The following is a 24,964-nucleotide window of genomic DNA, read 5'->3' as shown; positions in this document are numbered from 1 at the left end:
AAGAAAATCATTTTTAAGTGATTAACTGAAACTGGTAAAAATTACAACATAAATCTGGTAAGTTTGCATTATTTTGTTATCTGTTTTTTGTGTTTTTAGATTTTTTTTTTTGAAATGGTAAATAAGATTTGATTTTTTCATTTAAAACTAAAACTACTTGATCAATTTACATGATTTTTGGAATATGATATTTTCATTTCATCACACATGTATATGTAGATTTTTTATTTTTAATATAGAAAGAAATTGTGGACAAGAATTGAAACAGTTCAAGTGATTAAAAAATAAAAATATATAAGGCTCTAATAGATAGGTTCTTGTTCTCATCTAAGTAAAGATGTACAGTGTCGGATGTTTGAAGAATGCAGTTTTATTAAGTTGGTTGGACACAGCAGCCAAGAGCAAAAATGGAAAAAAAAAAAAAAAAAAGAGACCGACAGGTGATATGACAAGCTCTCTCTCACTGTGTAATGTTTTTCAGATCTACACTGCAAAATTTGCAAGATTAAAAAAATTCTTGTAATAGTTGTTTGGAAGGAAAAATGTTTCTGAACTTGTCAGTATGTGAACAAAGAGGCTTTTAAAAAGATCAGGACCCCGGGGCAAAAAAGGCAAAAATCTGGGGCAAAAAAGTCAGGGTCCAAACTTGAAAGTTTTGCATTGTCCAAAGAAAGCCAAAGTAAAGTAAAATGTTGAAACTTACCAATGTAACCAAATTTATGTTTGCCTTTGGTACTTTTACCGACATCACAGAGAGCGCGGATATCCTTTTCTTTGAATCCGCATTCATTGTTTAATACGGTTACACTTGTTGCATCAATGCTAAAATTCACGGAAGGGCGTTGTTTTGAATTTTTCAGATTGAATTCTTCAGGATAGGAATTGTCATCAGCATTTTGAACCAATTCAAGAACAAAATGGGAATCTTTGCTGTACAAGTCTTTCGACAAACGATCTAAACTGCGACCAAGACGTTCCTGCTGGCGCCTCATCAATTTTTCGCCATCTTCGTTAAGTTGAACACCAATTCCAAATTCTTCAGAGCAAATCAAGTTGATCAATTCTTTGTGTTGGTTGATTTCTTCTTTTGGTTCTGTGTCTATTGTTTCAGCCTTTTCGTCTACCGTGACAACATTTTCAGTCGTATTTTCTGTCTGTTTTTCCTTGTCTTCTTCCACCTCTTTTTCTTTAAGATCAGCAACTAATTTTTAAAAACAAAAAATTTTAATTATTTTTTTTTTTCTTATTTAGAAACTCAAAAACTTATTGTAAAGTTTCCCAAATGGGGAGAAATGGGCTGCTACCTTCCCTGGGGTTCTTACACATACAGGATTTGAGATTCCCCTAACTAAATAAAAAAAAAATAAAATAAATAAATAAAAAAAAAAAAATTTTGTGATAATATCTGCTGTTTAAAACAAAACTAACAGAACTGTAATCAAAACAAAAAACTATAAAGGTTTTTTTCACAAGTTATCTTAGTAATACCATTAGAGCATTAAATTAGGTCATGTGACATTCATAAATGGTGTTTATTTTAGTGATTGTCTAGAATAATGAGAATCGAAAAATTGAATCTCAACTAAAAGCAATGTTATCTACTTAATGGTAATATCGAAATTAGTAATGAGGGGAAAACGAATGAACACATATCCAAGGCAATGGCAGAAACCCTAGAGGAAGACCTTCTGTCTGTAGTGGAATGGGGTCAGAAATGGATAGTAACGTTCAATGCTGCCAAGACTAAGCTTGTCTCCTTTAATAATTACAGGAAACCTTCTCAACCACTGATAGTCATGGCTAATGATACATTACCTGAAAATACTTTGTTCAAACCCCTGGGATTAACATTCACAGGGAACATGAATTGGAACAGATACATTGAGGGCATTGCCAAGGCTGCTGCAAAAGAAGGTGGGCTTTCTCTACCATGTTAAAAAGTAACATCTGAGAGTATCCTGTACATCTACAAGGTCACCATTTGCACATGTATAAAATATTGTTGCCACATTTCTGCTACTGGTCTCACTCTAAAACAGGATTCAAAAACGTCACCAACCTAATAGGTTCCGAACTGGCAGCTAGGCTTCAACCGGTTCCATCAATGAAATCTTGCATCCCTCTACCTGTTTTACAAGTATTTTAATGGTAGGTGCTCTGACGAACTACAAGTCCTTGTACTCCCCTGACAAACCTGACAAGCAGCAAAATCTCACTCAGTAGAGATCCCCCAGATGCCAGAAACCCTTCTACTCTAATAGTTTCTTCTCTATGCCTGCTAAACTTTGGTATTCCCTTCCCGGTTCCTACTTCTGACTGTATTGACATACAGAAGTGTAATGTAAACAGACATCTTGCTGCTCAACTCCCTACATAGTATCCCTGCAAATTATGTTCCTGATAATAGTCCCCTACATCAAAGTGGCACTGTGCCTTTGGGGCAAAAATGCAATTAAAAAAGAAATTACATAAAACATTTACGTTCATGATCCATTTATCCGTCATTTTTATTTGGAAATGTAACTTAAACAAGGGAAGTAACTCAGTTTGTAATATTTATTATTTAAGTATAACTTGCAATTTATTTAGAAAGCAATTCTCATTTTCTGCCTTATCAATTTTCATAATTTTTTGATATTTTACTAATTTCAGCATAGCAATTAAATAGATAGCAATGTAATTCAATTTTTAAATTTTTGTTACTCTGAACAAGCACCATTATTGTTAAACATAAATACTGTAATGAAGGTAACTCATTTAACTTGATTATAATTGGAGTTATCTACCTTCATGGCCTCTGTTCAGTCTTGAGAGACAACAGATACCAAACCTTTCCTAAATCAGCACTGTTTGATTACAATGGCAAGTCTAGGATGATTGGAAACAATGCAGAGATAAGCGGAGGGCACCTACACCACTTAGTATGTCCCAATGGTCACCCATTTAGTAGTGATCAAGCTCAATGTTGCTTAACTTTTGTATTCCAAGAGGGGTGTGTCAATGTGATTATGCCTCATATCTACGTTAAAATTATACTTGTTTTGGCCGAGTTTAAAAATAACTCGCTTCCCTTATTTTATCTTTTAGTCCTCACATTTTATGAGCGATATTTCTGACAAATGGGGAAAAATTGCTGTTCTGGGTGTTGGAATCCTTATAACACTTTTCATTGATTAGTTTTTAACCTTCAAGTATTTTTTTCAACTTCTTACATCAAATGGCTTCATGTCTTGGCTGGAGAGATTTTCATTAAAAAAAAAAAAAAAAAAAAAAAAGTGTGCAAACAAAAATGAACATTTAATATCACATTACTGCATCTTGGAGAATGCTCCAGAGAAACAGATAGTAATTTACAATACAGCGATGCATAAAAAGTGTTACAGAGTAGAAGAAATGGAGTCGAGAGAGGAGGGGGTGGGGAGACACAAAGCTCTGATTGGTCAACTAAGATCATGTGTAAAATTAGAGAGAGGAATTTTGAGATAGTTAACTGAAGTAAGTTTGAGACTTGCCAAGCTAACAGCAGCTGGCTATGCGGGACATCCTCATGGTTACCTACAAAATAGATTGTGGATAATTGACAAAAAAAAAAAAAAAAAAAAAAAAAACTGGGAACTTTTTCATCAGGAAAACCCAAAATGGCCTGTAATCTACTTCCAGCACTTAGGGATCATTACAATGAATGAATATGCTGCATTGCCGAAACTTCAAAGGAAACAACACCAAAACCAACTCTCAGTACTCTTATCAGTTCCGCTGATAGCAAGTGTGGACCAAAGTTTTGACTGGAGTCATATACAGAGTTATCGGTAGCAGAGGAAAGCCAGTCATCGTCAATCACAAAGTCGTAACAACCACAAAGACCATCAAGCATGTCTTCCAATCTTGAATTTTCCTTTCCTCCAAATTAACCCCTTCATATTTCTAAGAAATATAAAAGCAAATTGGTAAACCCAGATCTCCCAAATTAGTACCTCCACAGCCTTGTGATAACCACATGTGCTATCCTACGTGACAACATCACTGACTCCAATATTGTTTGGCATGGTCTTCTCCTGAGTCTTAGTCTTCTGTACTGGCCACATTGTCATCACTTACGCATTATCGACTTCCGATGGGGCGCACTGATTCACAAGCATAAAAATAAAATGCAAACTGACACCATTAACCCTCTGAACACCAGGTCACTATCTAAGTCTTCTGCAGAAGCTGTGTTTGTCAGTAACCGTCAGCAATGTGCTCTGAGTCATGACTTGCGTTCAACTCACAACTCTCCTCAACTGTCATCAACCGCCACAAACCCCAAAAGGTCCGCAAACCATTCCTAACTGCTGTAAAATTCAATTACCATTTTTCTAAAGCGCCCACTAACTAACTCAAAATATATCTCAGGTCCTTTTGTTCTCGCTCACAACCACACCCAGATTCAAAAACCCTACTTCAGCTTTCTTTTGCATGCACTGGTTCACAACTTTCTATCCATTGTTCTGACGATAAACTTATTTCTTTTTGTTTTGTTTTTTTAATATTTCTTTTTCTCTTTCTCCCCATATTTCCTAACACCGGGGGGGGGGGGGTCATTGATAGTATCACAGGTAATATAAGCCACATTTTTTTTACTGCCAAATTGTACTTTCAAGTCACCTTTCAAAAATTAAATATTTTTTTAGTTTTATAGCTTGTCAATCCAACTGGTCTCCAAAGTACAGATCATGTGAATGATAGGTTTTTATGTCTGCGCATCAGTTGCATGTTAAACTCCCTTCATGTGTTGGATTCATGATTAAAAAATTCATTGCATACAAAAATTCTGGTGGTCATTTTAAAATATTTAATATCATTCTTCTTAGTTATCGATTCATCTCAAGGCAGATTTCATCTAATTTCTGTTAAATAATATGATGATCAGTAACTTAGTTCACATGTGAGTCAAGATCAAGTCATAAAAATCGTTGAAAGAATAACAAAAGTAGCTGAAGTCCAAGAAAAAGAAAAGCTTGGAGAAATCAAGACAATATTTACCGATAGCTTCTTCATCATCACAAACCATTTTTTCTGCCACTGAAGTTACTTGTTCGGTTTTTAATTCTTCAGTTGCATCCACAAATTCTTTATCTTCCTCATCAGACAAAGAGGCAGATTCTTCTTCATCATCGGAAGTTTCTTCCTAAAAAATTGAAACAGTATTTTATTTTACGTGCATCAAATAAATGCTCAAAAGTTTTGAAGATTCAAATCATTTAAATCAGTCAAAAAGAGGGAATGACTTTCGAAAATATCGGTGAAAAAAGCGACCCCTAGATATTTTTTGGATATGCTACTATTCGCAACATATTTACGTAGGTACCATTTGTTTTACTTGAAATTCAATTTTTTCCTCGAGGTTTAACTATAGAAACACCTCTTTTTTAGTAAATGAGTTACCAGTCATCAAGGCCAAAAACTACTCAAGGATAAAAGTTTAGGAGATGGATGAAGAAAGAATATAAGAAAACTGAAAATGATGGACAGTTTATGGCAAAAATTTATCAACAGTTTAAAGACGACCATGTTGTAGTTTCTATGGAGGTCCTTGGAAAGAAACTTGAAGTTGTGGTAACAAGAGGAATTCTTGTTGTGGGTGTTGGATCAGTTGGGGTTTTAAGAATCCTAGCAGAAGAAGAAAATAATTGAAACCGCTTTTGGTCAGTATTGTTGACCTTTACCTTCAGGCATAACATTCTGTAAACAAACGCTGTTTTTTTTTGGGGGGGGGGGGGTTAGCCAACAAATTTTTAATGTTGAGTGGATTTTTTTATATAAAAAAAAATTAAAAAAAAAAAACTCTCAGTTTCTATTTAGCATTTGACTTAAAAAAAAAAAAAAAAAAAAAATACAGAAAAAATATTTATGATGTACGGACTCCTCACAGAATGAAGATGTCATTCCAAAAATTATGTAAATTGATAAAATAGGTTTGTTTTTTTTAAGGATTTTTAGCAATTATAAAAATAAATTTAAACAGTTATAAGATTGATTTGGATCTCTGTAGTTCGAATTTAGTTGTCTCGCCCTTAATTTATAAAACATGTCTGATCAAAATATAGCATCTCACTTTGTAATAAAATTTGATTTTCTTGGTTAAAAAAATACTTCAATTCATGTGATTTTTAGAATATACATCTTCATTCCATGATGGGTATGTTTTTTTGATTTTACTTATGAGCATAATCTTGATATATTTTAAGTGAGTTAGTCTCAATTTTGCATGTGTAATACTAAATGGATTTTAACTCGAAATGATTCCCCAATTAATAATATTCAATAAAAACAACAAAATGATTTTAATGCTTATACAGAAGTTTTTCTTGCATTTTGCTCTCGATGGGACGTTTAGCGATTACCGAATATCTGTACTAAGACAGGTTACATGAACCCCCCTCCTCCCATTCAAATTAGATATTTAAAAACTTTTTTACCAATGTATTTATTTATTACGCAAGAATTTTGAGGTTGACGAAATTCTTTTTACTTTCCATAATTTTGATCATCTTTAAACATCTCGTAGTAAAAGTCGAGGAAAACGTGGAAGGAAGCAATAAAAATCAACTTAAGAGAAAAAAATGGATAACGACTGGACTAGAGATTGGTTGGTTTAGAACTCATTTTCTTAAAGGCAGCTTGTAAAATGGACGTTAAAACCAAATACAATACAAAAAAATAATACAAAGATGCATATGTAAAAAAACAAAAACAAAACCCATTAAACAAAATTAAATTAAAAAAAAGTTGATTCAAGTCTTCTCACCTCAATTTCGTTATCTCCAATAAATTCATCTTCGCTTTCCAATTCTGCAATCGTTTCAATCTGACTCTTTAGGAAAGAACTCTTCAATTTAATCAAAGAATCAAACCAATCACTGATTCCAAGATAATAACCAAGCTCCTCGAGGCGATTGCTGTCGGAGATGCTGCTGCAACAATTCAGAATCTCTGATTTCGATTTGGTCTGTCCCAGGACTTGTCCAAGCGGCTCAAGAAAAATCTAGAAAAAACAAAACAAAAAAATATAAAAACAAACACAGAACATTAAAAATCATTAAATACTTGGATAAGCCCCCCCCCCCCTTCATTCTTAAAGTTAATGGATTTGTCCCAAACGATTTATCTCCACTTCTTTATTTAACATGTAACTTCCATTTTAGATGTGCAGTGCATGGTTGCCTACGACACCAGAAAGTGACTTTCTATAAGAAACTATCATTTATATTCGTTTTCAATGTCCAATTGTTTGTGATCATCGAAGAGTCGTTCCAAGTCTTCCTGGCTCACCTTTTTCTCGCTTACTCTCAATTGAGATGCAAGTATATATCAAACTTTAATCACCATCAAGAGTTGCCATGTAATTCCTTAGCATCCTCAGAAAGAATGAGTTCGTGCAAGACCATCATTCACTCACATCTAACATGACACTAGATATAACAAGGCACGAGTCGATCATAGTGCTTGAGTTTTGTGGACTGAAATGAAAGGAAGCAAGAGAAAATATAGCTGGCGCTAACTTGATTTGGAGCAACACTGGTGTAAATTTGGTCCAAAAAAGATTTTTCAATCTAATAGGTCCCACTTTGTCAACGAAGCTCCAACCCCTGTCCCATCACCGCAATGTTGCATTTCTGTGCCTGTTTTTGAGTTCGGTTTATTATTAGTATATGACCAGGCTATAACTGTAACAGACATAAAAAAGACTTACTTGATTGGCAAGAGAGATAGAAATCTGGAGAGGCAAACGCACAAGGCAATCCAAAACAAACTTGGCAGGTTTGCCGGCATAAGGTGAATCTGTATGAAGAAGAAAATTGATCGTATTGTGAAAATTCAAGACAATTTGTCTATGGAAAAGATTGTATTTTTTTTTTTTTTATAACTAACTAGCATGGGGGGTACCTGGCGTTGCGCGGGTATTTGGAGTTGTGCGTGTTAAAAAAAAAGCAAAAACGTTGACTGGGTGTTTGCAGGTGTAAAAGAAAAAAAGTTTTAGTAGGAAGGTAGGATTAAACCCCGAAGCCTTGACGCGAAGGTGGAAAGGAAATGAGAAAAACCTGAGACCTAGCCATCTCGGCCACGAGAGGAGAGGAATTGATAAGCATGGTAAGCTTGGTGAACAAGAACCAAAATCAGTTAAGACTAAACGGCCAATTAGTAACAGATATTACAAATTCATTAAAAGTATTTAATTTTTTTTTTTTTTTTTTTTTATTATTCAATTTTCACCCCAAACAAGGCACAGTGCCACTTTGAAGCAGGGGGCTACTATTAGGGAATTAATTAGCGGGGTCATTATGAAGGGAGAAGAGTAGAAAGATGTTTGTTAACATTACACTTGAACTTCTGCATATCATTGCAGTTGGGAAAGCAGAATCCCGGAAGGGAGTTCCAAAGACCCGCAGTTCTGGGGAAGAAACTATTGGAGTAAAAGGCTTTCTTGCACCTAGGGATCTCTACTGTAAAGGGATGAGACTTAGTAGCTTGTCGGGTTTGTCGGGGGTAGTTACGTCGGGGAGGTACAAGTGTTTGCAGTTCGTCAGAGCATTCACCATTAAAGTATTTGTAGAACAGGCAGAGGGATGCAACATCTCGTCGATGGGACAGAGGTTGAAGCCTAGATGACAGTTCAGGACCTATCAGGTTGGCGACTCTTTTTTGAACCCTGTCCAGGAGCGAGAGACAAGCAGCAGATGCACCAGCCCAGATGTGACAACAGTACTCCATACATGGGCGAATGGTTGCCTTATAGAGGTATAGGATACTGACAGGCGTAAGTAGTTTTCTAGCATGGTAGAGGGAGCCAACCTTCCTTGCAGCAGCCTTGGCAATGCTCTCAATGTATCTATTCCAGTTCATATTCCCTGTAAACGTTAGGCCGAGGAGTTTAAAAGAAGTACTTTCAGGCAATGTGTTCTTGGCCATTGCTTTTGGTGGTAGAGAAGGTTTCTTGTAGTTATTGAAGGAAACAAGCTTAGTCTTAGCAGCATTGAATGTGACCAACCATTGGATATGTGTTCATTTGTTTTCCCCTCATATCTGTTATAGAAAGTGGTGTCATCGGCAAATATACCCATCTCCGAAACAATATTATCAGAGAGGTCGTTTATGAATATCAGGAATAATAGAGGTCCAAGGATAGACCCCTGAGGTACTCCTGCATTTATGTCATATTGTTTGGATGTATGTCCGTCGAGGACAACTTTGATTTTTCTATTACTTAAGAAGGATTTAATTACATTATGAATTCTTCCAGTGATTCCATATGATCTAATTTTCCTTAGAAGATCATCGTGCCATACCCTGTCAAAAGCCTTAGATATATCAAGGGCCACCGCTCTACCCTCCCCTGTTTTATCCAATGAACGGTAAATACGTTCAGAAACTACAGTTAAGATATCTGCTGTTGAACGGGCTTGCCTGAATCCATATTGTTTGTCAGTCAGGAGTTTAGCAGTTGTTAGGTGCTGGACTAGGGCTTGATTAACTAAGGACCCAAATATTTTGGCGAAAAGCGTGAGGAGGCTAATGGGGCGATAGTTTAGTGGGTTAGTTCTTTCACCAGAATTCTTGAAGACTGGTACCACAGAGGCGGTTTTCCAGCAGTCTTTTTCTTGGATATTTCATTGTTTTAGGATTGACGTATAGAATATTTACATAAAGGTGTATTTTTTTAAAGCATTTTTGTTTTAAATATTCACACCATGATATATTACCTGTGATGTCCATTGCTTGCAATGAGAACAACGTGGTTTTCATATGGTTAGCAAGAAGTGCAAGCGGTGCATTGTGCAATCCTTTATTGTGTGCAACAATGGATGCTAAATGGCCACATGTGCGCAACATATCGCCGGACATGGAAGCGCTTGTAAAGTGCTCGATCGATGTTTGGCTGACCAACTTCAAATATTTGCCAGGCTCTGTCTCCATTGCCAAAATGTCAATGTGAATTGTTTTATTTCCTCCTAAAAAAAAAAAAAAGAAAAAAAATTAGAACAAAAAAGAAATTTAGATTTTTATGAATAATATATATCTTTCATTTAATATATTTGTTAGCTCCTTGAGTTTTTTTAAAAATTTACTCTTTGATTACAATTTATATATATATACACACAAATGTATATATCTATATATTAGCTGTATATACCCTGCGTTATCTAGGAATCTTTACTTCCATTTCTGCTATGTCATATACGATGCATACCGCGCGCACACACACATATATATATGAAAATGAAAAAGAGTGGGGTACAATTAAGTTTGCAAATCAAGTATTAGAATGTCTAATTTGCATAACTGGTTTTAAGTTCCTAATAAATTAAAGTCTAATGTTATTCATTTGTAATTGTTCTATTTTGTCTAATATATATAATATATATATATATATATATATAATGATGATTGCAACATCTTGTCCGACGAGTGCCACTCCTTCAGACACTGAGTCCATGAGCCCAAAAACGACTTTTTTTTAGTCCTACCGGTGAATTCACATGCTCAAGCAAGCATGACACTGAAATGGTCATGGAGATCAATTATCACATGCTTTCAGCATTTCAAGCCTCCACGCGTCACAACTTTTCCATCGGCACAGGACCATTTTTATAGACAAATGCCTGAGGGAGTATCTATACACAGATGATGTTACAGAGTCTTAGCTTTGTACGACAGCTAAGTCTCTCTCTCGATTCAAAATGTTGAGATCCAGCAACAAGCAAGAGCAAGATAGCCAGCAACAAGTTAAACTGCAGACCAGCTTAATGCGGGTACTGGTCTCCCACTTTGTTTTTTTTTTTAAATCAGAGATTTGCTTCTCCTAGAAAGGTTGCCTTCACCATGGTTTGCGGGAGCCCTCTCCACTACAACACACATATACAGTGATGATCATATTTATTGGCACGGTAAAATAAAAGTTAAATTTTGTCTAATAAATCCTAAGAAGGGATTAAATTAAAGAAAATAACAAAGTATATTATGTATTTTTAACTGGCCTTTCCGATGCAGCAATCGGATTTTAGAAAAAATAAATAACAAAGGAACAACAAACATAATTGCAAAAAACCCTTGTTCAAAATTATTGGCACGGCTTTGTTTTTCTTTTAGTATCAGTATAATATCAATCAATTTCCGGTTTACATGCTTTCTGAACTTTTTTATAGCCATATTATGCTTGTTTAACGCTAATTCAGTGAATAATTTTTTTCAGATAATTTTTAGATAGCGATTTATTTAAACTATTATAAGTGACTAAATTATAATTTTCAATCGCCATGGTTAAAACTAAGGAACACAGCGAAGACGTCAGGAAGCTTGTTGTAGAATGCCATACCAATGGGGAGGGCTATGATAAGATTTCAAAGAAGCTAAACCTTCCCAAATCCACTGTTAGAGCCATAATAAAAAAGTTCAAATCGCAAGGCCACGTTATGAGGTTAGAGGGAGAAAAAGGATTCTTTCCCCAAGAGATGAACGGAAAATTGTTCGACAAGTAAAACAAAACCCAAGGATCTCTGTTGGGGAGATTGTTGATGAACAGAGCACCTCTGGAGTGAATGTATCTCGACATACAGTTGGTAGAGTTTTGAAGAGAGCTGGTTTAAAAGCATGTCGTCCGAGAAAGACTCCCTTATTGAAGCCTATGCACCTGAAAGCAAGGCTAGCCTTTGCAAAACGTCATATTGATAAAGATGTTGCATTCTGGAAACGTGTTCTATGGACTGACGAAACGAAAATAGAGTTATTTGGCCATAATAAAGTGTCTTATATTTACAGAAAATCTGGCGAAGCTTTCCTGCCTAAGAACACCATACCCACAGTGAAGCACGGTGGAGGCAGTTTGATGTTTTGGGGATCCTTTGCTGCCTCTGGACCAGGGTGACTTGTTAAGGTCACAGGTAGCATAAAAAAGGAAGATTATGTTAAAATATTGGATGAAAACCTGAAAGACTCTGCTAAAGAGCTCTCACTTGGTCGTCGTTGGTGGTTCATGCAAGATAATGACCCAAAGCATTCGGATAAACTGACTAAGAAATGGCTTGAGGACAATCATATTAATGTTTTCGAGTGGCCATCACAAAGCCCAGACCTTAATCCAATTGAAAATTTATGGAGAACATTAAAATTGAGGGTAATGCAAAGGAAGCCTAAGAATCTTATTCAATTGGAGGATTATTGTCAGGAAGAGTGGGCTAAACTTACTACTGAAGAGTGCAACAACTCGGTTGTAAACTATGAAAAGCGACTGAGGAAGGTAATCAAGGCCAAAGGCTATACAATTGATTATTAAATAAATCGTGCCAATAATTTTGAACAAGGGTTTTTTGCAATTATGTTTGTTGTTCCTTTGTTATTTATTTTTTCTAAAATCCGATTGCTGCATCGGAAAGGCCAGTTAAAAATACATAATATACTTTGTTATTTTCTTTAATTTAATCCCTTTTTTAGAATTTATTAGACAAAATTTAACTTTTATTTTACCGTGCCAATAAATATGATCATCACTGTATACACAAACACACACGGTGCTAGTTGGACGTTGACTCCGAAAAAAAGGTTCATTCGCCCTTTGGAAGGTCGTTTTTCATCCTTCAGGGAGACTAGCCACCCTCCTCACCAAACAAATCTGGTAAGGGAACCAGTTTAGTCGCCGGTGACCCGATCACGAGGCAGGTAGTACTGGGCTACATATGGTACCAGTAGCATATGACATGACCTGACATAATATATATATACATATATATACATATATATATCTGCTAGGGCATCATATATGATGTATGCAAACAGACAGGAATATAGACTTATAATAGATACATAAAAATAAAATCTTGCGCTTTGTTTACATGTGGTAAATAGACATTCAGGTTAATAGTGATTAATATTTCAACAAGAAATTTTATATTTCTGACAAAAGATGATTAACAAACAAATAAAAAAAATATAAGTAGTTGAAAAAGATTTAAGTTGAAAGCTTGTTCATATATATAACTTTATTATATCAGAACAATAAGGAAAAGAAAAGGGAAAAAATTAAGAAAAAAATCTCTTTAGGCTATAGCATTTCGAAGCTAAGTGCTTCTGATCACACAGACACACATTTCAATTATTTTAAGTTATTTTATGGGGAGGGTCTTTTAATAATATAGACTTACCTTCAAGAGGTATATTTTTTTCACCACCATATTTATTAACAAAATCCTTCAATTTTCCAAACTGTGGCTCAAACACCGATGGCCAATGGCTCCAAGCACTCATATCTTCCAGAAGAGGACAGTTATGAAGAATGGCAAGAGCTGCTTCTTTTGTCTGATGACCCAAAATGCCAACTTTGCCTTGTGATTGACTAAATGATCTTAAAAAAATAAAATAAAATATGTAATGGGTTAAAAAAAAAAAAAAAAAAAAAAAAAGTTTTCCAAAGTAGGTGATCATACACACGTCCAAACATGATAAAAGGGAAATACACGAAAATGCTGCACAGCTAATTTACTTATGTTTGAATTTTTTGTTATTGATTAGTGATAGCAAGCCATGATTCATCTTATAGAATAAAACCAGTCAAATTGGTTGCAAATGCTAAAATTGAAGTGCTTTTTTAGAATTCAACCTATTTTCGAAACAAATCTTTTGAAAATCTTTATGATGTACATACCGGTCACAGAATGAAGATGTCATATTCCAAAGATCATGTAAATTGATCAAGTATTTTTTTTTATTAAAAAAAAAAAAAAAAAAAAAAAAAAAAAACTCAAATTATAAATATACGGCATAATCATGTTGACACACAGGTTCCCGTCAGATCACCAAAGTAAAGCAATGTTAAGCCTGGTCATTACTAAAATGGGTGACCAATTTGGGAATTTCAAGCACTGTATGAGAAGCAAAAACAAAGTGAGCATCCTAGAAGAAAAACAGTATGGCCTCCAAAAAAATGCCTAAGCAACCCAATTAGCATCCTTTGGTAGGGGCGCCCCAGACAATTAGCAAGGAGCTAAATCTTTCTCAAAGGGAGAAGGCAAAAACTAGAAGGATAAACCTTGTAAAATTGTACAGGACCAGAGACAGGAGGGGACAAGTCATCTCAATTTGTTGGATTTGGTACAGAAGCCGTCAATTATATCTTCCACATGCTGAAATCTGAAATCCTGGTTAAACCCGACACGGCTTTGTCACTGATTTGTCTAAAGCAACAAAAAAAAAAAAGTGTCGAGTTCAGTTTCATGAATGATTGTTCATTAGTCCCAGACAACACCAAGTATCCATGCTAATTATGAAGATTCTTTATATATTACCTTTCTTTAGCACAGAGGGCCGTTTCATATAATACATTTATGTTGTGCGACTTAACCCTTCGTTCAGAATTGGCTACTAAGCGTTGCGTGGTACCAAAGCCAAGCTTTTTCACATCTTTTACAGCAAACTGATGGCAGAGGGCATCTTCGATCAATTGGTGCTGAAAAAGATACAAGAGAAGACATATTAAAGGAAAACAGCAATGAACGATGTGTGTACGTATCAGACACAATCCCAAATAGTAGCCACTTACATTCCAAGTGGCAATATGTCTTGTTCAGTGTGAACAAAAAAATGTCAAGTAAACAAGTAAAAAAGCCTGGAATACAATTAACATGTGTTTACTGCACTGGCCGTAATGGTCTCCATTTGTAAGCTCACCTATAGATGACCATGGCGATTGTTTTTGTCATAAAGCCAATTCCTGCGGTACTCTTCTACTCAATGAGGGTCTTATTTTCTTTAAACAAAGAATATATATCCCTTGGATGGTTAATTCTGGCGAGATATATTTTCTGTTCTTTGTTCGCGTTTTCCCTTGTCATCAAGCATCTAACAACTGCACGTCTGCCACTCACGTGCACCAGATTAAACATGTTGCGTAGCACATGTTTATACGATGGCAAATAATACAACGGTAAAATTTCAGGTTAGTTATCAACCAATTGTGTTCTTACATATACTCAAAAGTGTATAATTAAAAAAGAAAACAAAACAACTAAAGAAAGCCATGCTTATAAAAATAACTAGCTGGAAAACCCGACGTTGCCCCAGATTGAACGAGGATCAAAAAATGTTCTACACTTTTAATACTTTTCTAGTCGTCGCAATCAGTAAAATTGATCATTTCTTCATCAAATCAATTGATTGCCTGCTCTATTCAAGAAACCACCATGGTGCACCGGAAGAAAGCTCACATGCCTTCCACAGTGACTTAGTCCACAATAGATTGTAGTATACATTGCACTGTAGAGAACCTACTGCTGATTCGATAAAATTATTTTTATATAATTGTTTTAAGTTTAAGATGAAAATGACAAATATCATGATTCGATTGTGCTCTAAGCAGAAACATTCATTTCGAATGCGCCCACCTTACAAAAGGACCTACTGTTGATTTTATATATCAGAGCCTCCTGCTTGTGTGGTGATAAAACTTCTCAAATGCACTTGTAATGTTAGGGTGTATAAAAGGTGTTAACTTTGATCAAGATCCAAATGTTCCCCGCTTTAATCGGATTTTTTCAATTATCGATACTTACTTTACTGGATGTTTAAGAACACTGCCAGGCACATAAAAGTACATTTTTGAGGAATTTCATAAAAATCAGCCGAGCGGCTTTGGGATCCATAGGGAACAGACTCGCATGCACAAAGTGAGTTTTATATATAAAGTAGAAATAATTGGATTTAATTATACTGAAAATTTGTAAACAAAAATGACTAAAGAAAGTTATACTTATAAAATATATAATTGGATTTAATTGTACTTGCAATAAATAAAAATTTGCAAAACAATATAAATTCCTAATATATAGAAATATTAAAGTCGGGACAGCATAGGAGGGTAGTTCGAATACAATTGGTCTGGATATGCAGTAATACCTGATTACAAGGTGTTTCAAAGACACCCCAGTAGGACTAGTTTGGTGGTGAGGAGAAGACTGCGTGCCAAGAATTTGATCAGTAAAACGAGAAAGAAGAAAGAGAGAGGTTATGGCAAACATGTCCCTTCTGTGATAATCCAAAAATGGCCAGAAAAAAAAAAGAAAATGTTCTGAGAGTGGCATCTTTTATGCGAATGATCACGTGGCCAAATAACAAATGGATGACTGGTCTCATGGTGTCGCAATATGGCACACCATGCATGATGAAAAGGAGAGCCCCCCCCCCCGCACACTTATTCTCATTTTTAGTATCCTAAACTCACGTTTGTGAATTCAAACTTATATTTAGAAATGAAGGAATTATCAATATATTTATAGTCAATTTTGCAAAGATAAAAAGGATTTTATGTGTAAACAAAAAGATGTTAAATTACGTTTAAAAGAAAAAATATTTAAATTTAAAAAATAACAAGCTGGGCATGCGGGGTCCCTCTCGTCGAGCGAAAAATTTACCTTTACCAATGACTAATGTTTGTGCAAAATTTAAAAAAATCTAAGGCATGGTTATTGAGAAAAGTGCAAACAAACGAACAGAAGTGAATTACTAGGTCCAATCCCTCCTTTGTGGGTAGGTGGGGGGGGGGGGGGAATAAAAAAAATCTATATATCTATAAAAGTGAAAATGTGTGTGTGTGTGTGTACACTTCCCTACCAAATAACTGTCAATTTTCAGTCTACCGACTTGAGATTTGACATAAGGGGTATTGGGATTTGGGAAAATCTTTTTAATCCATTTTTGAACAGAAATTTGGCTTTTAAGGGATTAAAGTTTAACAATGTGACCTTTGGGAACTACCAAATTTTGGGTTTAAACATTTGAAATTTTAGATATAGGTTACTTGGACATGGATCTAACTTTATAATTTGATTTAAGCCCAAAACAATAAATGTTAGGAGTCATAATTGGGGTCAAAGTTAAAAAATTGATTGATTGATTGCAGTCTACCAAATTACTCAGCCAATTTTTGGTCTAAATATTTGAAATTTTACATAGAGTGTATTCAGATATAGGGCAAGATTTTTAATTGTTTTTTGCTGAAAATTTGGTTTCCAAGGGGTCAAAGTTCAAAAGATTTTACTTTTGCGGTCTCTAGCAAACTATTAAGCCAATTTTGGGTCTAAACACTTGAAATTTTACATAAAGGGTATTCAGACACACAGCAAGCTTTTGGGCAAAAATTTGGCTGGCAAGAGGTCAAAGTTTACAAAGTTGACCTTTGCAGACTATACCAAACTCCGCCGCCAGTTTTGTGTCTAAAAACTTTAAATTTTAGATGTAGGTTACTTGAACATGGGTTAAACATTTTGAGTCCAAAACAATAAATGTTAAGGAGGGATCAAAATTGGGGGTCAAAGTAAAAAAAAAATTTGATGTCTGCGGTCTACCAGCTTTTTCTTTTTCTTTTTTTTTTTTTTTTTTACATGGAGATCACCACTTATCACTCGGGGATAAGGGTTATTGCGTGTACAGTAATCAATGGGATAGTATCGTTGTAATCATTAGTATTGGAGATTTGATAGAGTGTCTTACTTAAGGGGCGGTTTGTCAGGAATTTGTTTATGTTGGACTTGAAGACATCCAAGATGTAGTCAGGTGGGAAACAGGCAAACGGAAATTATGCAACACTAACAAGCAAAAGCAAGAAATACATTCAGATTATAAATAAGGTTGAGATAAAATTTTAAAAATACAAAATTAAAAAAAAATCCAAAAAACCCAAAGACTTACTTGTTCAGATCCAGAGGAGAGACACTGCTGTACAAAAGAGAGTATATCAGAAATTTGCGGCTGATATAAAGAATCTCCGAGATTTCCTGGGGACGATCCCAATGTAACTCCAGATTCATCCAACATCTGATGGAAAAAAAAAAAAAAGACAAAATATTAGTTGAAATCTTTTTAAAATTTATTTAAAGATTCAATAATGAAAGCTGCAGATTCATACAAGACTAGCAACACGATTTATTAATGGAAAACTTCTCAACATTTAAATAAACTGATACAAAGTCATGAATGGATTATTTGGAAATCTGTTAGCCGTACGGATTCCAGAGTTTGACGAAATGCACCCAAAAGATTTGAGGTTACATTGGCACAAAATGTTGAGTGAAGAATGAAAACAGTAGTCATAATAATTCAATTCTTAATCCTCATCTCAAAAAAGATAATAGTTGCAATTTCAATGTAAGAGACCCTTTCCTAAATATATAAAATTCTGAGGATGGCGTCTATCGTCAAAATATTAATTTTAAATAAATAAATGTTTATTTTTCATAATATTGTGTTGTAATTTGGCTTATAAATGTGTTTCACACACGCATATATATAATCTACAATTATATAAATGCAACTTTATATGTGAGTTCGTTATTATATAACGTAAAAAAAGTTTATATAAAATAATTTTATAAAAGAAACAGTAGGTTCTCTACAGTGCAATATAGAATAACATTTTGTACTAAGTAACTGCACGGCGGAATGTGAAGCTTCCTCCCGGGCGATTCCACAGATTTCTATGACAATAAAAATATAGGAGTTTCAAATATTCATTGATCATCATTCAATTCCCAGCAATGTCAGGTCTCCCTGCTTTGTTTTATTTTACTTCAGTCAAAGTTCTCAGAAATCAAGGGGCCCACAACCTGGCGCTAACACTTGAAGTCTATATGAGATACATAGATATTTGAATGTTCCATTAAAGTTCTTTATCTCTCAAACACTGAGTTAGTAAAGAAATCGAGAACATAATTTTCCTCTCCCCATTCAACCATTTTTATACGTTGTAGTATGACTTTCATGTTGGTCTCATGGTCTTACTGGATTCCAGGACAAGAATTTATCTAGTCTGGTAGAGTATCCAGATTTGTGCTATTACTTGAGGTAATATCACTTGGAGAAGGTGCACCATTCCTGGGAAAAGCTGGGGGGTAGCCGTAGTGAGGAGATCTTGTTTGGGCTGCGAATACTATGTGATTTTGAATATTTGGTGAGGGTTTACTTCTATGGAAAAAGTATACTCATGCCAGATTGTTCTGACAAACCCCTGTACAGAGAGACCTTAGACACTCGAGGATAGTGTCTAGTAGGCATTCAAATATCCAGTTACGCAAATTTGTATTTGATTGGTAAAAGAAAGTCTTATTTTTCTTCAAGGAAAATGAACAAAATGTAAATAACAAAAAATAAGTAAAAAAAAAAAAAAAAAAAAAAAAAGAAAAAAAAAAAAGGGAGAATGAAATGAGAAAACAGGGGTTATACCCCTTTCATACACTTCAACATTTTAAAATTTAATTTTCAAGATTCACTAAGAAATTTTTCATAAAAAATAAAACTTTTTGTTTAAATGTTTTATATTTATAAAATTTAAATAATGCAACATTTTTTTCTTAAAATAAAATCGACATCTCGGAGCGGAACTTACCTTTTTAGTAGTTGGATCTCCAAGAATAAATTTTATGAATCGTCCATAGCCCATCTCAGAAAATGTCTGGAATTGGAAATCTTCCAAAAGTTTTCCTTCTATTTTATCAAGATGGATAAGATTTAAAGATCCCTGGTTGAGACGTTCACCCAAATACTTTCGCAAATTTTTAAGAATTTCCTCTGAAATGGAAAGGAAAAAATTAAGTTCCAGAAGTTCATTATAGTTTAGACAGAATAAGCCATTAAGCCAACGTTGGGATAATGTACATTAGTGTATATATTTAGCATCTGAACTGCTACTACTACTGTGACTGGAATGTGGCCCCACCAACAGGTGTTGCCGACCCTAAAACGCTGTGTGTGCCGTGGATTTTTTTGTTGAACTCCCTATCTTATCACCATATCATCATTTTTTCACTGGTGAGTCGATGAGGACACACAAATCCACAAGTATAAAAACAAATAAAACACGGACACCAATAGTGTGTGTGTGTGTGTGTGCGTGCGTGCGTGCGAAACTACCCCCTACATACTGAAGTTCACATTTATCTCACGTCAAAGCCGTCTTCATTGGTTAGTTCATTAATTCAATCTCTCAGAGATCTGTGGTGAAAATAACACTCAAGATGAGAACAATAATCTAAATAACACATCCTGAATAAATATTTTAACTTTAACTCTTTCTAGACTGGTGGGCTCCCTAGAGACCCCCAGTGCATCAGGTAGTATCATAATCTTTTGCGCTTTACCAAAAAACAATATTCACTGAATTTAATCAGCAGTTTTATGAATATTCATAACTATTAATGGCCTGGGATAATTAATTTAAATGGAATTACAGCACAAAAATATACCTCTGGGGCCCTTAGGAACACCACACCGAGCTTCTGTGTCACTATTTCCTTTCTATTTTGTTTCTGTGCAATTCTAAAAACTTTGTTTTCCAATGATTACTTATTAAATTTGATCAACATGCAAGTAAGTTTGTGCCGAAGAGAACAAAAATCAACAACATGCCTTTTTTTTTTTTTTTAAACATTTAGTTGTTTATATTTTTTTTTTTTTTACATGACATTTTTAACCAAAACCGTTTTTCAATATTTTTCATTTCTTACACACACAAATATTTTTTAAATGGTATACAAAAACAATATAGGGTTTCATCACAAAAGGCATGAAGAATACACATGCAAAGTTTGGCAATTCTGAATTCATATGTTACGGATGTGACATGGGGTCCATGGAGACCCGATTGGTCTTCTACGCAATTTTGAACATCCAATGCAAGAAGGATTAAATAAGCTGATGAATCAGGATATATGACAAAATCTAGAAAACTGTAAAACCATTCCTTGAGTGAGACGAGAAGTGGGTGGAGGAAGAGGATAGAGACACATATTTGCTTGAAGTATATTTACCTTTTGCTGGTGGTGGTTTTGTCGTAACAACAACATCAGTTGTACTCGGCTGTGGGGAACTTGGAGCTAATATTTCCATGGCCGCATCTTGGAGATCGGTGTTACTAACACAAACAGCAACATGGAACAGCATTTGGGCAAGGTGGTCTTCTTTTAACATTTTGACAAATGCTTCAAAACACCGAAGTCGCCGGGTTTTTTTCTCGCGTTCCTTTTGGTTTGGAGGTTCTTCGATGTTCATCAAACAAGTGAGCTTTTCGAAGATCTCTGCGATAACCGTTTCAACATTAAGTTTCAGATAATGCAACTTTAGCGTATTCTGCTCCGGAGTCTTTGTGCTAAGTATTTGGTGACGAAAATTACCAAAAGCACTTTTCAGTTCCAATTCAAGTTCTTTTTTGAAACTGTCATAAATTGATCGACGGTTCCTGGCTGCATCAGACTGGGCACGTTTTAAAACCTGCAAGGAATTGGAAAGAAAAAGAAACATTTTATCTTTGCTGCAAAAATCTATATTCAATCTGCAGAATTCTTTTGTTGATGAAAATCACTCCAGAATATGCAGACGATAATGCGGTTCCTAATTTAAGTATGTCACACAGATCAAACTGTATCTATCTATTACTAGGTGGATGCCTAGCATTGCCTAGTCGTAAAATATGATTAAACATGATTTTGTAATTTATGCGGATTGTGTATGTATTATTATAGAACCAATCCTCTATTGATTATTATATATTACGAGGAATAATTTGCCCGTTGAACTAATTCGAAAAAAATTTTTTTCAAATAATATCGTTCATCAACTTCCATCTGTATTTGTTTACAACATCATGTCAGCTGATATTTGGGATTAACGATGAATGCTCTGGAAAGTCACTTCTGATTAATATTTAGTTTTAAAATAAGCAAAGAAATGATTTGCAGTGATTTTAGATGGTACTTTTATCATAAATTGAACCCATTAATAAGAAAAAAAGTCAAATAAAATGGTGAGGTACACCCGGGTTTGAACAAGGGGATCATTCGATCTGTAATTGAATGCTCTACCACTGAGCTATATCTCCAGATAACAATATATCTTTTTTGTTTTGTTTTTTTAAAGAATAAATGATTTGCTGAGATTTTATTTCTCTTGGCTGGTGTAACATAAAATATTTCCCTGTAAAAATGATTCTTTTTTATCTATAATATAGAAATACTATTTTTAAGATTATATTTTTTTGATTTTTGATCCTTAAACAAATTTTTATACAAAGCATGTCTAAGAACACTGCCAGACACATAAATTAACTTTTTTGTGAAATTTGAAAAGATAGGCTCAGCTGTTTTGGAACCTATGAAGAAGGACCTCTCAAAGTATAATAATCAACACAGAATTGGCTCTAAAATAATAAATACGGAATCCACACACTTAAATATAATATTTAAGTGGATCTTACGACCGGGCAACACTAGGTGGCCTCCTAGTATACTATTAAAATTCTTGTCTCCATGCACAATAGATAGTTTTGTAAAATAATCATTTTATGGATAACCCAACATGGTAGATGACAGTTATTTCTGAAAAGTTTATTCAGATACAAAAATCTAGACATTATATTTCTGAATTTTTGAGATAAGGATTGATATTTTGTATTATTTGGACTACTGTTCACATAATGACTTTTTTTCACATTTCTGGCAAACTTGCAAATCCTTATCTGAAATTTGCATGGAATTTTGAACGGAACCCTTCATTTAATCCACAGAAGATAGCTTGATCTTGTTCTGTCAACCATAAAAGTTCTAAGTAAATTGTAGTTGTATTTTGAGTGTCGGCTACACTGAGGATGGAATCTTCACTGTACAGAAAAGTAACTTACAACTGAATTTTATCAAGTAATATATTCACGATGACAGAACGGAACGAAAGCATGCTCTCCCTCAGTGGATTAAATAAAGGCTTCTATTCAAAATTCCATGCAGATTTCTGAATTTGACAATATACACCTGAATAAAGTAGGAGGTTTACATTAACCGAAACATGAAAATGGTGTAAAAAAAAAAAAAAAAAAAAAAAAAAAAAAAAAAGGGGGGGGGTATAAAACTTACCCCAACCACCAACGGTAAACTCCTGATTCGAATTCCAAGATGATACGGAGTCGAAACATCGTAAGCTTCAATTAGGTAGTTCATTATTTCTTCCATTTGTAATTTTTCCGTCCATTTTTTATAATCGGTGAGAAAATCACGAATCTTCTGCATGATATCGAGTGTGCATATATTTGGAAACTCGTCTTCATCGAGAGGGTACTTGAACATATCGAACACGACAGGCAGGCGATGCAGAGGACCTAGCTTAAGGGCATCAAATTTTTTACCTTGAACGATATAATCGCATAAACATTGTTCAAGTTCCCGAAGCGTGCAGATGGAACGGACCTTGACAAACGCTTGGGTAAAGGCATTAACCTTGCATAACAAACGGTTATGCTCATAAATGCAATCCAATTGTTCGAGGTCTCGGAGGCCAATTTCATGCAGTCGTGTTCTACCTAAACGCTGGAGTAAGAGTTCCTGGATTTTTTCATTCGTTACACACTCCTGAGCGTCGGAAATTATTTCAATGCATTCTTTAGCAATACCGTTCAGGTGATCCTTCGTAGGTTTCATACCCCTCGGCAAGTTTATCGGGTTAACAGTGATATTTTTGGATTTTGCGTTAACAGGTAAGATAGGATCCTCACTGAGATACAAACTATCGTCAGTTCCTTTTTGAGCCTGAGAAACGGGCGTATGAGGTAATATAGCTCTCTGCCTTTGACGCAGGTTATCCTCGGTTTCTCTTGGAAAAAGCGGAACAGGCGACGGTTTCATCACGGAGCCTGTCTGCTGCATATTAGCCCACAAATAATCAAGGAAATTACCTTGAGGGTTAACTTGAGAGAGAGATCCGGCAGGACCTCCCCATGCCATTAGTGGCGCACCAATAACAGTACTCGGAACATTAATGTCACTCCTTTGCTGATTGACATCATTCCAAGATTCAATGGTGATCCAAGTTTTCCCATTCTTTGGGAACTGTCGAATGTTCTTAAAGTCGGGTAAATTAAAAAAATCACTTCTTTTTTTGAGTTTGTAGTCTTCTGGTCTTGGCGGCGATTTGCCCGTTTTATCTTTATACAAGTCCCATATTTTATCTTGATCAACACCGTCTGGATAATGGACAAGTATTTCCTTCAGTGTATTATTTATTTCTTTTATTGTAGGAGCTTTTGGAGTCAGATTCATGCTTTCTTCAAGTGTGGGAAATTCTTCAGATAAAATCTCACTGACTTCTTCATCTGGGAAACGAATGTGAGTTGGCATCTTGTTTAGTTTCACATAAAGATCCTTTCCGATTTTAATTTCACTCAAGGCGTCCGACATGAGCGTTAAAATCTCATAGATGTTGCTAACTCCATAGTCGGATGCAACTATTGCACGACCTTGTTTTTGGGCAACCATGCTCCACAGCAAAGACCGCTTCACTTGGCCTCCATTAGACTGTAAAACTCCGCAGACGACTTCCTTCAAATGGTTTATTTTGGAGGACAACATTTCATTGGAAGAGGAGCCTGTTATCCAAAGAAAAAAATTATCAAAGTAAATACTGATTGCATAAAAAATAAAACAGGAATCTAAAACAGAAAAGTCAGGCAAATTTTTTTTTTTTCATCTTCAACCCATATAGCAATGCATATGACCAACTTCTGCTTTTTGTTCTTGCACGATACTATTTTAACTAAAATAAATAATTTTCATATTTAAGTCCAGTTTCTGTACAAAATCAATTTTTCCAGCTGGAAGATTTGTAAAATGGAGACATTCATTAATGACCTTAAAAGAAAACTCAGCTTATTCAATAATTAAAAAAAAACATTTCACAATTTCCAAATGTATTTGGGTATATTTATAATAATAGGCAACAAAAAGATGAAAAAATAAATTTATAACAAAATGTTACTAAAGGCACGATTAAATTCGTCTTCTACCTACCTGGATGAATTTTTTGTGTTTTAACTTATTTTAAAGCCTTTTTTGTTATTTGAAAAAAAAAAAAAATTAAAACTGTCAAATTTTGTGTAAGAATAAAAAGATCTTGCAGCTATGTCAAG

General features: G+C 34.8%; 1 protein-coding gene across 3 annotated transcripts in view; it reads right to left on the bottom strand.

Moving 5' to 3' along the window:
* Positions 1–24,964, bottom strand: part of LOC145259724 (uncharacterized) — a 130,331-nt gene that overhangs the window by 63,772 nt on the left and 41,595 nt on the right. For all 3 annotated transcript variants that reach the window (XM_080117412.1, XM_080117411.1, XM_080117413.1), the window contains exons 3-13: positions 22,920–24,424; positions 20,826–21,285; positions 19,406–19,587; positions 17,713–17,838; positions 14,316–14,476; positions 13,176–13,375; positions 9,741–9,989; positions 7,733–7,821; positions 6,788–7,024; positions 5,023–5,167; positions 704–1,201 (exon numbers count right to left, since the gene is read on the bottom strand). In XM_080117412.1, the coding sequence (XP_079973538.1) occupies positions 704–1,201; positions 5,023–5,167; positions 6,788–7,024; positions 7,733–7,821; positions 9,741–9,989; positions 13,176–13,375; positions 14,316–14,476; positions 17,713–17,838; positions 19,406–19,587; positions 20,826–21,285; positions 22,920–24,424 (3,852 nt within the window). The remainder of the gene's footprint in view (positions 1–703; positions 1,202–5,022; positions 5,168–6,787; positions 7,025–7,732; positions 7,822–9,740; positions 9,990–13,175; positions 13,376–14,315; positions 14,477–17,712; positions 17,839–19,405; positions 19,588–20,825; positions 21,286–22,919; positions 24,425–24,964) is intronic.

This window comes from Euprymna scolopes, chromosome 35 (genome assembly GCF_053919585.1).
Source record: "Euprymna scolopes isolate OS-2025 chromosome 35, ASM5391958v1, whole genome shotgun sequence".
In the NCBI taxonomy this organism is placed as follows: Eukaryota; Metazoa; Mollusca; class Cephalopoda; order Sepiida; family Sepiolidae; genus Euprymna; species Euprymna scolopes.
This window is presented reverse-complemented; position numbering and strand designations above follow the sequence as displayed.